General features: G+C 39.0%; 1 protein-coding gene across 3 annotated transcripts; it reads right to left on the minus strand.

The window, feature by feature from the left end:
- Positions 1 to 720: 720 nt before the first annotated feature.
- Positions 721 to 17,151, minus strand: nfascb (neurofascin homolog (chicken) b). Of its 3 annotated transcripts, XM_051425740.1 has the most exons (29): positions 17,044 to 17,151; positions 16,530 to 16,801; positions 13,747 to 13,906; positions 12,673 to 12,794; positions 12,481 to 12,586; positions 12,185 to 12,375; positions 11,188 to 11,310; positions 10,824 to 11,042; positions 9,726 to 9,837; positions 9,401 to 9,588; positions 9,188 to 9,319; positions 8,951 to 9,094; positions 8,143 to 8,254; positions 7,881 to 8,044; positions 7,626 to 7,773; positions 7,375 to 7,499; positions 7,187 to 7,288; positions 6,880 to 7,077; positions 6,424 to 6,494; positions 6,107 to 6,329; positions 5,332 to 5,447; positions 4,285 to 4,495; positions 4,038 to 4,160; positions 3,493 to 3,666; positions 3,245 to 3,376; positions 3,090 to 3,159; positions 2,244 to 2,255; positions 2,001 to 2,036; positions 721 to 1,886 (listed from the first exon to the last, which is right to left on the minus strand). In XM_051425740.1, exons 4-29 carry the CDS (start codon positions 12,746 to 12,748, stop codon positions 1,655 to 1,657), a joined length of 3,540 nt encoding a protein of 1,179 aa, XP_051281700.1. In that variant the 5' UTR covers positions 12,749 to 12,794; positions 13,747 to 13,906; positions 16,530 to 16,801; positions 17,044 to 17,151; the 3' UTR covers positions 721 to 1,654. The 3 variants fall into 3 exon arrangements, with proteins under 3 accessions (XP_051281700.1, XP_051281701.1, XP_051281702.1); XM_051425741.1 differs by lacking the exon at positions 13,747 to 13,906; XM_051425742.1 differs by lacking the exon at positions 2,244 to 2,255 and having other exon boundaries at positions 17,044 to 17,150.
- Positions 17,152 to 17,156: the final 5 nt, after the last annotated feature.

The raw sequence follows: 17,156 nt of genomic DNA on the forward strand, positions 1-17,156 counted from the left end.
TTCTCACATTTGAGATGCTGGAGCCAGCAAATATTTGGAATTTTAACTTGAATTGAAAAATTAATAAACTTTTCGATCTAAAATACAGTTTTGTCAACCTTACCTTTCATTTTCATTTTCAAGACTACAATTTGAATAAGCTGACCTTAATAAGCAGAATGAATGGTGATAGATGAGGTGCAAAACTCCTGAACATTGATCGGTTCAGCCTTGTGAAACAGGATAACATTTGGAAAGACACTGTTTTATTGCATGTTTTGGTCTTAGTATTGGATAACACTGTTTTCTCTGCAGACTCTACATTTATTAGGAATTTACAAACTCCTCAAAAGAAAAGTTTTGCATGTTAACCTATACTTTATAATTTTATCATCCAGTCCCGTAATCAGAGGGACACAATAATAAAAACTAAATATACTGTTAAGTCCAACAATATCAGAGACAACAGTATCATATCGGAGGCCTAATAAACTTTAATGGTTATTAGATAAGATGTCCTTAAGCTGTATGATCTATTGATGATGTAACTGTGAGTTATGTTGTATAGCAGTGAATAGGCCAGAGTCCAATAAGATTTAAATATGTTTTAGGTTTTGCTTTATGCTGCCAGCTACCAGACTACTGCAAACGTTTCAAAATTAATTAATTCAAAGAATAATAAAGCACCCCCTTAAAATAGGAAAACAGAGCAGCTCAACATACAGAGTCATATCAAACATATTAGAAATAAATATTTCCACTTTATTTACATTTAGGACATAACTGTGGTAATATACAGATAATGTTAGGGGTCAAGTACACTAAAGCTGTTACATCAAGATTAATGATTTCTATCCATCTCCATAGTAAGTAAATTGGGGAGATCGTTAAGGCCAGTTCATAGAGAAACATGAGAAATTTCTGATTTTACAGCCGGTTGGCAGCCTGCTTATTTCCCAAATGGTTTGTCCTCTTGCCTCACATCAGACCACGATTCGCGAACTGACTGTGCAGATGAATCATTAGTCCCTGGAGATACTTAATTATCCTTCACTTACCACCAGCAACACTTTCATACTCTCACTTTGTAGCTTCAAATAAAACAAAGAGGATGCATTTGAAGGATTTGGGGATTACATTGTGACTCCCCTGATCGTGAAAGTATGCAGCCCTTGTTTCAAACAGCCAACATGCAAAAATAACACAAATCTCATTATTGAAATTAGCTGAAAGAAAAAGATAACAGTAGTTAAGTTGATCCTTGCAACTGCTTTTATCAACATGATAAACTGATCCACTTCTGTCTCCTCTGATGTGCCACCTCTCTCCATTGAATATGTGTACTCCTGTGTATGCACACACACAAACAGCATTTTTATTTACAGGAAATGCAATACAAAACACAAAAGGTATAGCTTGCTTTTCATCAGATGAATAAGCATCTAATCTCTAATATTGTCCCAACTATTTCATGTTTTTCTTTTTTAAATGCATGACAGTTGCTTTGCTTGCAAGGACACAGAGGGTAACAGCACCTCAGGCTCCAGCTGCTCCCTCCTGCAGACAGACCACAAGAACCACAAGTTCTAAATTCAAGGTGGAGGGTACAAGCATGGTAAAGCCACATGACAAATAGTTGAGCTGAAGTCAGGAAGGCCAGTTGAATTTTGAGTTTTTATGCTAGTGAGTAGATGGTATTCATTGGAGAATGGAGCTCCAGACCTCCACCAAAGTCCAACTCCCTGACATCTCTCCTGGTTCCTGTGTACTGGCCGATGAACGAACCATCCTCGTTGAACTGTATTTCTCCTCCTTCACCATAGTCCACCAGACTGTCATCACTGTCTGAACGCTTCATCATTGCCTCCATAGACGGCTGGCCCCTTTGAAGCCCTCTTTCCTCCTCTCTACAAAATAATGCAAAAAATTTTAAAGTTGATCATTTGAGGTCCATTATGTAAGCACTATAGGATCAAACTCAACCTGATGTAACAATACATTCAAAATGTACATGTACATACCGCCGGGGGTAAGGCAGAGTGGAGACACGTGCTATCCTAAAATATGAAGAGGTTGTTTGAGAATGATGATTTTATCACATTTCATTGATCATCAAAAAAATCATCATAAAATTCTTATAATAGCAATATCATTTATATCTCTGTTATAAACTATATAGACAAATGAATGAATAACAACCCATGCAGGATTGTATGGTTTAACTGTCAATAGTGTAAATGTGTCAATATTTAGTTTTTTCATACCTTTCAAGAGACCTTGAGTGGTTCAGTTGGAAAAGAATAGGGTTGAGGTTTGGGTGGAATAAAGGTTTAGATAGAAAAGGTAGAGTAAAAAGGAAAAAAAAACAGAAAATAATCAAATTAAAAGTATTATCAGAGTTATTATAAATAAGGCCATAAACACTGTAACCAGATTTGAATTGTACCTGTGCAGCATCTCGTAAAATTTTATCAAAATTAAAGGCTCCCTGAGGAGTTTTTGACCACTAGTAGCGCTATGGAGCAATGTTTTTATAAGTTGTTTTTACTCGCCATGAAGGCTTGTGATTTGAGCCTCCGGTTTCCTGCTCTTCCACTGATTGACGGTTGGTGGCAGTAATGCACTAAGACACATAGCAGTGCACCAGAAGAGGTAGTGAAGAAGCTAACAAACGTGGATCTAAACAATGCATAGATAAAATATAAAATAAACTGACCATAAATCTTTTATTAGAGAAATAGGCTCAACAGTAACACTGTATGTAAACATAAAGTTTGTTTGTTTACTCCTCAGGGCAGCTTTAATTCACCAAACAGAATGCTAATGCACAGCTACAAAGCAAATTGATGTCAATGGCTACTGTTGTTATCATTTTCAACAATTATAGTTCTGTACAGTGTTATGGGAAACATAATGATATATTCAGTGTTATTACCATACCATAATATAAATACATGATGTAAAAACAGTTTGGTAGATAAAATAGTACAGTTTGATAACTTGACAATAAGATGTGCTAAAATCCAATTTTTCAGACTGGTAGCAGTAAAGTTCGCATTGAGCCTGTGTTTCTTATATATTTTCCACCGACTGTCTGCTGTAATTCTTACCGGTAGTCAAATGATCCCTCCTGATCTTTGTCATCCACCGGCTCCAATGAAATGTCTTTTTTTTCCCGCACTGAAATTCAAACAAGCTATACTATTAAAAGACGTACAATGTGGTGTTATTGGACATAATTGAATATGAGAAATCATCACTGTACCTGGGTATTTCCCCCCTCGGCTCCTCTTGATGAAGCAGACTATGAGTAGGATGAGCACGATGAGAGCCACAGCACACATTATCCCGATGAACCAGCCCTGAGTGGAGATGTCCACCTGGTCCTGAGCATAAACTTAAGCACAGACAAGGACAGGCACATACATGTAAGTACACGTATCATCAAAGTCAACATCCACTCAGCATTTCAAAGTGTTTATTTGGTAAACCATTGAACAAGTAGAAAATTACTTTCAGTGGTGTAGTGGGGTGACTCCTCCGTATGCCATTCCCCTATTCCGATCCGAGTCCGTGCTGCCACGGAGAATCTGTATCGAGTGTAGCGGTCATATCGCCTGACTGAGAAACTTGTTACATTTGGAGGGAACTCCTCAACTTGCAGCTCTTCCCCCCTTGTGGCATTCACTGTGGAGAGAGTGGAAATTTCATTGTGTCAGGAGGACTCTTGATGCTAGTAGAGTGCGCACAATTGAGTACTTTACCTGCTTGCAGAGTGCCCACACAAGTGTTCATTACCCTCTCGAGAAATACTTCAGGGGTATTTTGGTTTTTGAGTGCATATTTAAGTGCGCTATTTTGTGTTCTCGGCATGTGGACTCAAGTGTCATGTGGAAACCTTTACCAGCTTTAGTGAAATAAACCGTTTCCTTTTCTGTTATTACCGTTTCCCCTCGGAGGACTGCAGAATGGTACATTATGATTTGAAAGTGTAGCCTGTGAAGACAGTAAAATCTCCCAAGGTATTTGAGAGTGTTTCAGATACTGGGCCAGCGTACCTGTCTGGTACTTGAGGGAATATCCAGTAATGATACCGTTGGGTTCTGGTGGCATGTCCCAGCCGACATAAATACTGTCCAAGTGTCGCTGTTGGATCCTGAAGGATCCTGGAGCAGATGGTACTACAGACAAAAACGCAGGAGGATATGACATACATATAAGCTTTGGAAATAAACATTCACTTTTATTTATAGTTTTATAGTTCTCTTGTTCTTTGGATGGTATAGAATTAGTGACTTTCCTTACCTCCTTCTGGTGTAGAGAAGTGTATATTATTACTGGCCGGCCCTTCATATCGATTGTTTGCCACCACTATATACATCTTGTAGTTGCTGTAGGGTATGAGCCCAGTGAGGACCCCAGAGGGCTCTAGATCATTCTCTGGAAATGCTTTAGACTTCATCGCTCTGTTGACCCACAGCCACCTCAGCTGGCTGCTGTCCCTCCAGTAGTAGACCTGAGAGATGAAAAGCAACACACCCAGTATCTTGATTCTGCTGCCAGCACTGGATTGTTATATTTGACAATAGTTTTTCAAGAAAAGGTTGAAAAGTTCTAGATATTCCAGATAGTATTTGGGAAGTGGGGGCTTTTATTGAGAAGAAACAGGATGCGTTGTTGTCCTGTTGCATGAAGCGAGTTGTAAACATGGCCGCTGTAAGTGTTGCATAACTTAGAAAGTTTGTTTCCTTGTCGAGTAATGCTGTCAGACTTTCAATGTTTCAATCAAGGACCTTTCTCAGGCATAAAATTCCCAAGGTCTTTATAATAAAAAGCCACAGACTTTCAGAAACAGTCAAAATGAGAGACAAATCTTAAACATCTGATCGCATTAATAATTTTAAAAAACAACCTAAAATGAGAACCAATACACTGTATGTCTAAATCACAATAGAAAAGAAAGAGAAGGGAATGACAAAATAAGTGGAGGCAGATTGGACAACTGGGAATATCTTTCTAATCTTAAAGAAAATTTTGAATTCTAATGTAAAAAACAAACAAACAATAGAATCAGTTACTGTTAAGGAATAATGTAAATAGTCAAATATTCCACAAAATAACAAGTCAATAACAATGATAACATTCAAATAAATATTGAAAAGTTACACAACATATAACCATTACTAAAATAATAGTGGAAACATTTTTTTAATTGCCTAACAAAGCAATTGATTGGCAGTACACCCTCCCAATAAAGTACATGATGTCCTCAGTTTCTGTTGTTATCCATAATCATTAATGTAAGCTATAAACAAAGTGCATAATCATATATTGAATTCACAATAGACACACCTTGTATTCTTTCAGTTCTCCCATGATAGTGTTACGTGTGACTGGATCCCAGTGCACAGTCACCTGAGTGCTCTCGATGTCAGACACTCTCAGGTTCAGGGGGGCAGTTAAGGGACCTGAGGAAGACAGAGATGGTCTTTGCTATCAGTGAACACAAAGTTGGTATTAAACCATTGCAGAAAGAGAGGGCGCAATGAGATAATGTAATTAAAAGAGCCCCACTCAAAAATCTTGAATGAACGATAACAATGTGGCAAATGTGATGGAAATATGGCATTTATGCTTGTTTCATGTATTCATTTGAGCATCGTCACAGTCTCCTTTTTGGTCCACACAGATCTGATATTTTCGTCTGGTTTAGTCTGTTTTCATTACAATTTGTAACTGAAATTTATCAACGCACTTTTTCACTGCAGCCAAGCACCAAAACACCTTTGTTATATTTAAATTCCTAATTTCTGGCATTTCCACTCAGATTTTTGCATGTGCAAGTTGAAAACATGCCTAAAAACAAGTTAATAGAAACTTACTTACTTTTGCCAACACCTCAGCTCATAGACTAAAGTCTATTCTGCATACTTGTCATTCTAAAGTATTCCTGCTTTCTTTGCAAATTTGACTTGTTTTCTACTGAAGGTGATTTGAGCAGTACACCTACCCTGAAGATTAAAGTGTGTAAGCTATTAAAGAGACTTTAAAGAGACACTTGATGTTAGTTTTTTCCTTCCTTTGTTACTCAGCTGTATAGTACATTGCAGGGGATTCTGATACTTACGGTCTTCCCCAGAATAACCAATGACAACAGGAGACTCTGGACCCAGCCCAAAGTCGTTGACAGCCTGGACTTTGAGCTCATAAGGAGTGAAGGTATCTGCATCGTAGATGTAGTATTTCAGCCATTTAGTGGTTGCATTCCTCCAGTCCTCTCGGGAATCCTTCCTTTTCCACCACACCAGATACTTCAAGTGGGGCCCATTCCACTCTCTGTAGGTCAGAGGCTGAAAGCATGCGACCAGCATAGTTTGATTTTGATCAGTCAGGATAAATAGGAAAGTGTTACAGTGTTTGATGGGTTTAGTCAGTCGCTATTACCTCCCAGCTGATCTCCATGTTATTCCTCCATGTACCCACACCCTTTAGGTTCTTGGGGATGATATCTGGGGCTGTGCAGGGAAACCAATGCAGTGGTTAGATAATTTCCTCGAAAAGAAATAGTTCAGCCTTTCGGGAAATATACTTATTGGCTTTCTTAGAGTTAGAGGAGAAAATTGATACCACATATGAAGCTGCAGACAGAAGATGTTAACATGCCTTAGCATAAAAACTGGAGACAGGGGGCTTTCCCTGGCTTTCAGTCTTTATGCTAAGCCAAGCTGAGCTAACCATCTCCTGGTTGATAGCTTCATATCTAGTGTACATACATGCAAATGGTATTAATCTTCTCATCTAATAAACATAACAGAATATTGGACTGTTCCATAAAAATGTGCTACACATATGGATGTTTACTAGCTTACAATCCAAACCAGTCAGGAGCATCAAACTTACGTGCACCACTGCTCTGGAAGCGCTTAGATGGACGGCTAGGGCGGCTCATTCCAATTTCGTTGATAGCGATGACCCGGAACTCATAGTATGTGAAAGGTGTAAGATGCAGAATGACAGAGTTGAGGTTCCCTGGGTACAGGGACAGGTTTCTCCATTTCCCAGGTAGCCAGTCATCATCATCATACTGTACTAAGTAATCTGTAACAGAGCAATAAATGGATAAAAGTCTGCATGTCTGGTAAATACAACAAGAATTTCCTAAAAACAATAAATGTTCATGACTTTATTTAGTTTGAACAGCTCTTACCTGTAATAGGGTTGTGGTTGCTGTCTCCAGGGACCCAGCTCAGTCTTACGCTACGTTCATATGGATCTGACAACTCCAAGTTAGTGGGAGGCTCTGGACGGTCTACACACAAAAATACATCAACAATTAAGAAGCCATTAACACGCCGCATGGTTGATAAAATGTCATCTATTTTAACTGTGTCATACCCATCACCATTAGGCGTGCTGAGGCAGACTTCTGGTCCAGCTCACTTTTGATGACACATGTATAATTGCCCTCATCGCCTCTGTTGACATTACTGATGACCAGATTGGATTCATCCAGGGAGATTCTGAGGTTGCATATAAGTGAGTAAAACAGGTGATCATTGGTTTACACTAAAACTTCAATTAAATATATTACATTTTTTATATTTATAGTGTATATCTCTATAGAATTCATTCACAAAAAGACATGCCTCCAGCTAAGAGTGACTGGCTTTTTGCCTTTCATCCAGGTGGTTGTGACGGGAGTAGTGACGTCTGCTTTTACACTACACTCAAAGCGCACATCGGTTCCACGGATGACTTTCATACTCTGTGGTCTTGTGACAATTAAAGTGGGCTCTGAGGAGGACGGATAATAAAACATGATTGGTCACGCAATAAAAGAGTATTTGGGTAAAATTGTATCTTGATATTCAAAGATTTTTAGTATTAAATGTGACCCTCACCTTTGACCTCTACACGGACTTGACTCTCATCTCTTCCTGCAACGTTGCTGACAATACACAGGTAAGTTCCCTGGTCCTCTACCCGTATGCGTTTTATCTCCAGAGTCCCATTACTGTGGATCTTAAAACGATTTCCTTCAAGATTCCCTTGTCCATATTTTGACCTATGTGAGCAGACCCATAAACATAAACACATACACACACTGTGAGGTTATGTCTGAACTCACTCTTTACATTAAAGTATCAAACAGCATGTTCTCACCATCGCAACTCAGGCACTGGAGAACCAAAGTAGCGGCAGTCTAAGAAGGTATTACTGCCCTCTATCACCTTAAAGAGTTCATTCCTGGGTCCGAGAATACGTGGTATTGCATCTGGAGAAACATTGATAATGAATTAATACAATTAAATAATTTCATAATAAACAATTTATAGTCTTGGTGTACCCTCTTTTCCTTAACCTGTGTTGTTTCCTGTATGTGTAGTGTAGTTACTGATTTCTTTCTATTTTCTTCTTACTATGAGTGATGGGGCCCTATAGTTGATGGGTTGTTTGGTCACTGTCAATCAAATCTGATGAAATGACACCCACACAGTCCAGATAAAGTAGATTACCTGAGTTTTTGAGAGTGCCAATTTAGTCATGAATATTTGATGTTACAGAAAAATAAAACAGGAATTGGCTATTGCTTTATGTATTTTATTACATGGCATTTGCTGTTTTACACCAGTGGTTTATAAAGATTTTTTAAATGCATATACTGTATAAGGTTTCCAAGATTTTATCTTATTTTAAAATTCAAATTCAAGACACATTTTTATGACTGTACAACAATAGTACAGCAGTGAAGCAACCTTTACAGGTGGCATGACACTTAAAAAGTTATGTATATATATAGCGTATAGACTAAAATATAATATAATATAAGAAATGTGCTTAAAATAAACCTATATATATTTTTAGTTGACCCCCTTGGCAAACTATTCAAAATCTTCCACAACTCATGGCTGGGTAATGACAGTGAAAAACAATTTCACATTGTTAATGTCATGAATGAGTGGGAACTTACGTAGCACGTTGACAAAAGCATTGGCCAATAAGTACCCATATTCATTGGAAGCATTGCACTGATAGACGCCATTGTTTGCAGCGGTCACACTGCGTAAAGTCAACGTGTCTCCTGACACCTGTCTGTTAGGCTGTGGTGTAGCAGCTGGGGGAAAAAAACACAAAGAAAGAAAGATACTGGAGCAGTTGACATTAGATTTACTTTCACAGCTAGTAGGCCTGACCTCCAAAAACGTACTTTCAATTGGTTCCCCGTCGATGAACCAGCTGATTGTGGGACGAGGAACACCGTCAGACCGACATACCAAGTGACCGTTTTCCTCAGGGGCCAAAACCAAATTAGCTGGCTTCTCCAGCCAGAATGGGGCCGCTGTCAAATACAAGTAGTTAGTTGTATATGTATTATTTTGCAGTAAGAAAAAGACATTATGTTTCTCAAAGTGCCTCTTACCTTTGACCCTGACGGTTATTGTGTGCTCAATGTATCCAATCTTATTGGTAGCACTGCAGGAGTATTCACCTGCATCATCAAACGTCGCTTTTGGGATTTGAATCATCTTGTTGAAGTTCTTTACTTTCATAGGTGACCTCACCACGAGGGCGTCGCCATCCTTGGTCCATGTAATATGAGGAGTCGGCCTTGATGATGACAAACAAGGCTTTACACGAGACGACTTTCATGAAATCAAAGTCAAAATGATACAGAACAGAAAATATACCAACACCTGTAACAACAGTAACATTAAATATACTACAGAAAAGGAGTTTGTACTCACACTCCTGCAGCGATACACTCCAATAGCAGTTCTTCCCCTTGCAGGACCAGTATGGAGCTGGAAGAACCTGTGGGTGACAGCCAGGTGGGGGCAGCCTCGGCCACTGTACGAGCTGCAGAGGAAACAAACCAGAACACACCAGTCACATACACTTGAAGCGTTTGCCAACCACGTGAGACAACACGGCAAGTTCATTAAGAGAGAATTAGTGAGTTTAGTTAGATAAAGAGTTTCTTTTACGGGTCTAAGATAAAACAAAATGGGCCACTTTGTTATCAAAAAACCAAAAGGGAGTTAAAGTCAGGTCAAGTATAGATGAACAGAACAGAATAGTATATTATATATAGTATATATTTATCATAAATAATAGTCCTATATTTACACATTTCCACTTCAGTTGCCAATTAATGTTTTGTTGGCAGAAATCAGAAAGCAAAGTTTGAGCAAAGTTAACATATGAAAATATGAATTCAAATAAATATCTTCCTATGTTTTTGGCTTGGAGAGTTTTTACTGGTCTTTTGCGACCACAGAGTAATCCTGGCCCACAACAAAGATCCCTGCCCTGACTCAGGCCAATCTTCCAGTCACAGATCCCTCAATCCAACCCCAGCTGAATCATTTGTGTCATTTACATCCATTGCATTTGGTTATTTATAACTTTTAGGTTAGGCCCAAGTGTGGCAGTGGCAGTTGCAGTGGCAGAACATTTTTTACTTCAGTAACAGTACCGCTGTTGTTTTATTAATGAATTTTTTTCACTATACTCCCTGGTTTCTTGTTAATTTACTCATGGGATCAATACACTCTTATATTTATTCCTAATAATACCTCATCATTGATTTGTTGATTACCTTTTCTGCTATTAACCAAACCAACAACTAACTAAAGTTTCCTTCTGAATTGTATTGGAGTTAAGTAGGCCTATACCTCAAAATTATAAAGTGTACAACTTGAGTAAATGTACTTACTTACTGTCTCCCACTGCAGGTTACAAGTGTAAACACTGCAGATGTTTTATGTGAACACATGGCCAAAGAGATCTGACAAAGGCTTAAAACTAGACATCGCAAACTGTGAACACACACTCATACTCACTTGTAAGCACTTTAACAACCACTGGCATCTTCTGCTGGATGACATTCTTGTAGGGGAAGCGGGCATTGCAACAGTAATCAGTAGCAGAGTCGTTGAACAGGACATTAGAGAAGTACAGATCTCCGTTTACTCCCATGGATACCCTGCGGTCCTGCCGCACAGGCTGCATGGTGGGGAAAGCAGTCTGAATGGGCCAGTTGAAAGGTCTCGCATATGAGCCTAAAATGAACATGGTGTTAAAAATAAATTCAATTTCAACAGTTAGAATTCTTGAAAACCTTAATACCTCCTTGTTGAGGCTTATTGATTTTAAACTTTTTCAAACTATAATGTAACTGAGATGTAACTCTAGAGAGACACTTACAGCTGGACATCCAGTAGGTTTCAGGTTTAGGCGGGCCAGGTGGAGGGTCACAGGACAGAACCAGAGGCAAGCCAGCGCTGATCACCACAGGCTCCAGAATCTCCCTCGGCCACACAGGAGCTCCTACACAAACACAGAGGTATACATGTCTACACTGAACACTGAGGTAAGTTGTCTGATGATAGTTCACATTAATTAAATCTGAACAGCAACAAACTGGTTGATGTTGGGCACTAAACTAATTACTGAAAGCTAATAAATACCAGGCATGTATGTATGTCATCCTAAAGGACAACTCTTGTGATACTCTGTATTTCCTTATTGTCAACAAATCTCATAAAAACACCAAAACCAACAATTATGATAATTGATCCTACTAACATGTGTTGCCTATTTAGCAAAAGCCTGATATAGTTTATTTCTTGGCGCCAAAGAGCTCCATTACTGTCCAGAAGCTATTAAAAACACATCATTGAGCCACACTGGGAGACATGTCCCTTCATTATCATTAACATGAGCGAGTGGCTGTAGTTTATTTTGAGTCGGTCCCAATTAAACCATTTAGCCTTATTTAAAAAAAATGAAAATACACTGTCTTGAAAGATTTACATCTTCTGTTGGAACTAATGGGCTTGGGGCTGAGTGTCACAGATGAGGGGAAGTCGGAAGGCACTGAGAGACAGACTAATGGATTACCAGTGCCAAAAATACAGAAGGCCGCCAGTCAAAATCATTTTACTTACAAGGTATGTTTTGTATGATTCAACTTTAAGATACTATTCACAAAGTAAAGAGTAATGCAGCTGAATTATAATCAGTAAGTCATTAGTAGGTCAGATCAAAAGTTGACATATGCAGATCTTTGTGAGTCATTTCAAATTACTACACAACATACTGTATAGAAAATCTGAAAAGATTCTGCTGCGTGTTGGAATACTGATAAAAAAAGTTCAGTGTGTCTGTAATAAGTCTCTAATAGCCCTAATACTGATCTTACTGTATAGTCGTAGTATGATCTTGTTGGAGTACGCAGATCCATACTCATTGGAGGCAATGCACTGATACTCTGCTTCATACTGTTCTGGATTGTTCCAGGCATAGATGTCTAGCGTCCCTGAACGCCTACGCATCGATGCTTGAGGGTCACGTGCCACGTTGTAATACTTCCCATTACGTCTCCATGAGAAACTTCATGAATGAGGGAAAAGTGCAAAGAAAGACAGAAAAAAAAACAATGAGATGGTTTGCAGATAATGATGTCAGTTTTAACAAAACTGCTAAATCAGCTCTTACATGGGATGAGGGTTTCCTTTGGCTTCACATTCTATGACCATGGTGTCTTTGGGGTCAACAATATGCTCCTTCATTGACTGCTTTATGATGGTTGGTGGTTGCCTGACTGCAGGCAGAGAAATAAATCAGCTTTTTATATTAGAAATCAATGGGATTAGACAATACGTATCACACATTCACACACTGACTCACCTTCCAGAGGGATGTCCAAAGCCCAAACACCCTGCCATAAAAGTAGCAGCAGCACTGGTTCGACCAGTGTCCCCATCTTCACAGCGCATGGAATCCAGCAGCACTTTTCCTCACCAATCCTCCTGTTCTCAGAAAAATAGAAGAGACAAAAGAAGACATCGACTGTACAATACACTCATGTCATGCAGTTAAAATCAGAACAAATAACAGTATATGTATTCTTGAGAGAACATGGTGGGAAAAGTACTCACATCCTTTAAATGTAGTAATAAAACAATGTCAAAATTGTGGCATTGGTAAGTAAAAGTAAATTATTCAAAATCCTACTTAAAATGACAAAGTACTAAAGTAGTATTATCAGCCAAATATATTAAAAGTTTTAAAATAAAATACTCATTCTGCAGAAAAATGGTGCCTGTGAGTGTTGTTTTATTATTCATTCAATTATAGAGTAATAGTACTGATGCATTAATTTTTAAGGTGGATCTAATTTGAACTACTTTATATGCAGTTTGGTATTTTAATCCAGTGCTTTCCAACATAGGGGTCAAGCACCCTTTAAAGGATCACAAGATAGATCTGAGCGGTGATAAAAATGATTAATACATTTTCTCTAATCTTTGCATTTTAGATCTTTTTATCCCCTTGAGTGTCAAACGGATATTTAAATAAAACCATCTTAGATGTTCAGAGGGAAAATCCCTCTTAGATGAATATGCTAACAACTTATATACTTCTAAAACACTTGACACAGGGGCCACAAGTAAGGGATCACAAGCCAAAAAGGTTTAATAAATAACAATGTATTATTTTCCAATATAAACATTTTTAAAAATCTGAAAAATAACTATAGCTGTCAGTTAAATGTTATGAAACAAAAAGTAAAAACTGACACCACTGACTCTCCACTGCCAGACCTAGACTAGATCACAGTGCCGTACAGTTGTATAGTACAGACTACAAGACTAAAAAGTGTTTAATTAGATGCCTCTCTTCACCACATTATGGCTATAAATACGTAATGAACCATGAGTCATGTTAGTATGAGCAAAACAAAAAGTTGTCAATACCTACCTCTCTCATGTAAAGTCAAATCAGGGCTCTCTCCTCCCCATATCTGTGGCTTCCCCAATGCCCCGATAATTCCAATTACTGTTCTTCACAAAATGATTCTTGTTTGTGCAGTATAACAATTAATGCCTCGATCGGTCCTTCAAATATCAGGTCAAGAACCCTAGAAGAGTTGATACACTTTAGTAATAGAGTTTCTGTCTGTCACTGCCACTTACATTCTGCCCACCCATCTCATGAATAATGAATGAGCGCCATACACCACCCACTCATCACCCACTTCTCCTCACTTTTCTGAACGGGCTCTCATAATTCTGAACAATCCATCTTCATGAGAACACAGTCGCAAAGTTTTTCCACACAATAAACAAAGTGAAGTTTCAAGAAATTAAATAAATGTTGGCATTTATTACACCAACAGTTGTTGAAGTAGTTGCACATTTTTCTCTCTCATAGCTGAATCATTTTTGCTTTGACCTGGTCCTGTGTGAACAAAATCAGTTTAGTTGGGCCAACTGAATGCACAAAACAACACATATTCTGTACAATTTGCATTCCTGTTGGTTTTGATGACATCAAAATGTGGGCTTTATTGTTGACTGGAGAGAACTGGGGAACTGGAGTATGAAAGCAATGTTTGTTTCTCTCCTATGAATTTTACATGTGGCAAATCTCAAATCACATGACTCTAGAACAACAGCCTTGACAAAGGATGAAATATTACATATAAGATAACATTCACATTTTTTTCAGTGACAAATTAAACTTGACATTTTTGCTAAACAATTTTCTCCTATTTTCCATAATGCCAATTAGAACTTACTCTCTTTTTTGGGAAACAGATTTACACTGAGCCATTCACACGCATATCCTCAGAGGAGGAAAAGGTCATTACCATTACCAGAAAATCCTACAGAGGGAAGGAACAGTTTTCTTTTCTACAAGCAGTGCCAAAGACACAGGAGAAGCTGCATTTGTGTTAAACAAAAGCCATCTCACGGCTGCTGACGGAGTCCTGACCTGTGTAGGCTTTCAGGCATCCACACAGGGCTGCATATACAAACCAGCACTAACTGGGCTAAACAATAGCTTGGTGGTGGGGGGAGGTAAAATGAGGTTATGAAGTTGAACTTATAATTAAGATTTGTCTGACCTAAAAGTGGAAAGTTTGTACAAACGTATTACTCATCATAATTTTATTTGACAACTTGTGACGTAAACCATTAAGAGTCACATCTCTGTGGCTGATTCATTGGCCATGGTCCCCTCCTCCATGTTCACCACTGAAACACAACTTGACTTGCCTCACACAGATAACAAAAGCAGAAGGGGTATGTTGAGCTTCTTGGCTCTTAGAATGGGCTTTTCCCCCCATACATTGGACTGAAGCAGGCCTGGCAGTGAGCAGTGATCAGTGCCATGCACCAGATTGCACAGTGAAGAGGCAGAGAGGCGGACAGAGCCAGCTTAGTGACGACAAGAAGGTCTCTATGCTCGCGGGTCTCCTTTGGCACGTGTGCCCAGGGCTCGGATAAGAGCAGATGGCATGTGGGAGGGACACAAGATGCCTGTTCAGACTCAGAGCACCTATCGTTTGCACTTTGACGTCACTGCATCAGGGAGAGCACAAGAGGCCAGAGAGAAATTCCCGTTGAGCAGGACTCTGTGCTACATCACGTCATCACCACTGTGCAATTAAAACATTATTGTCTCACAAACTTGAGCACTGTGATTCTGAACGGTAAACTACGGCAGCAAAACACCTTCTCAAATCCTGTAACAAAACGAGTCTACAGCCATGCTAGCATCTCATCTCTGAGGCTCTAATTAGGCACAGCGGTGCTTTGAGCTAAATGCTAATGTTAGCAACCTAAAATGCTCGCAGATATAATGTTCACCATGGTCACTGTTTTAGTTTAGCGTGTTAGCATGCTAACATCTGCTAATTAGTACTGAACACGTAGGACAGCTAAGACTGATGGGAATGACAGTAGCTTCGCAGGTAGCCTATTTGGTTATAAACTAAAGTACTGAACACACTGAACACATTTTTTTTGTTATGGTTACACTGTACAGAACTTTTATGGCAGTTCAACCAATAGCTGGTTGTTGAGACATTTCACTCAAAACCACAAATATTAACTTCAAAGCTTTAGCTTTAGCTTTTGGCGCTAACCAAAGTCAGTATGATTCATCATCCAGTGACTATGAATGTTTGTACAAAATTTCATGACATTAAAAAGTTGTTAAGATATTTCAGTCTGGACCAATGAAGTGGTAGACCAATTGACAGACAGACATTGTCACACCATAGATCTGAGCTGTTAGAACAGCTAAAATATAAAGACAGATGGACATTTATTGCTATAAATGTGCATCATTGTACTACTACTATAGTATAGATAAGTAGGCTGGTTCATAAAGTCCACATCACATTTGTCACTGAAACACTGGCACATAGAAAATGATGCAAATTCCTGTCAGTCATCTCAATGGCAGGTGAGAAAGCTGCACAATATTGTGTTCACTGTCATACAAATCTGCTGAGGCAGTTGTAGACCCATCCCACTTCTCAACTCAGACTATGACATCATTAAAACCTTGACTTCCATTGATAGGCGTCTTGAACGACAGCTACGAGGACTAAAGCACTTCTTCACATGGTGACACACTCTATTCTACTCTGTAGTGTCTTAATGCGCTCTAAAACTGTGTCCTTTATATCCATAAATTAATATTCAATAGTAGCTAAACAGAGTATAATTGGTGAATGTGAGGGGTCCTACCTCTGAGTGTAGTTTGTTTACTCTGCTCCTTGGTCCCTTTTCCCCCTTCTTGCAGTAAAAGCAGACAGCTACTTTCTTCTCATCTTCTGTCACAGTAGATTCTCAACATCATCTTCACAGCGAGCTTCACCTTTCCAGCAGCATCTGGTTTTAGTCTTATTTGTCACTCCATCATCTTAAAGCAGGTGACAGGCAAGATAACAGAGGCTCATGTAGCCCAGGACGTCTCTCCCAAGGCTGGGTCACATGCCTGGCAAACAGGGCCTGAGAGCCTATTATAATAAATCCATTGTGAAATCCACACATACATATAACGTCATCTCCACTGTGATGGGAGAATCAAGTTAAACACAACTAACATGTCATGCACTAGTTGGTAGGTTAGATTTAGGTGTAATCTAGCTCCCATCAAGCAACAATCAACTACATTTTGCCTCAGGGATAAAATATTTTTTGTATTTTTTCATGTGTGTTGTTGATTTTCTGTGTATTAGATGGGGGGTGGGTTACTGACCTTGTGTCTTCACTCTGGCTGGCACGAAAGCACACTCTCTCACACAAAGCGTTTCTGTCTGGAACAAAGTCAGTCTATTGTGGACAGGGAGGGCACAGCTTCCAGACACATGG

This window comes from Dicentrarchus labrax, unplaced genomic scaffold (assembly GCF_905237075.1).
Source record: "Dicentrarchus labrax unplaced genomic scaffold, dlabrax2021, whole genome shotgun sequence".
Classification (NCBI taxonomy): Eukaryota; Metazoa; Chordata; class Actinopteri; family Moronidae; genus Dicentrarchus; species Dicentrarchus labrax.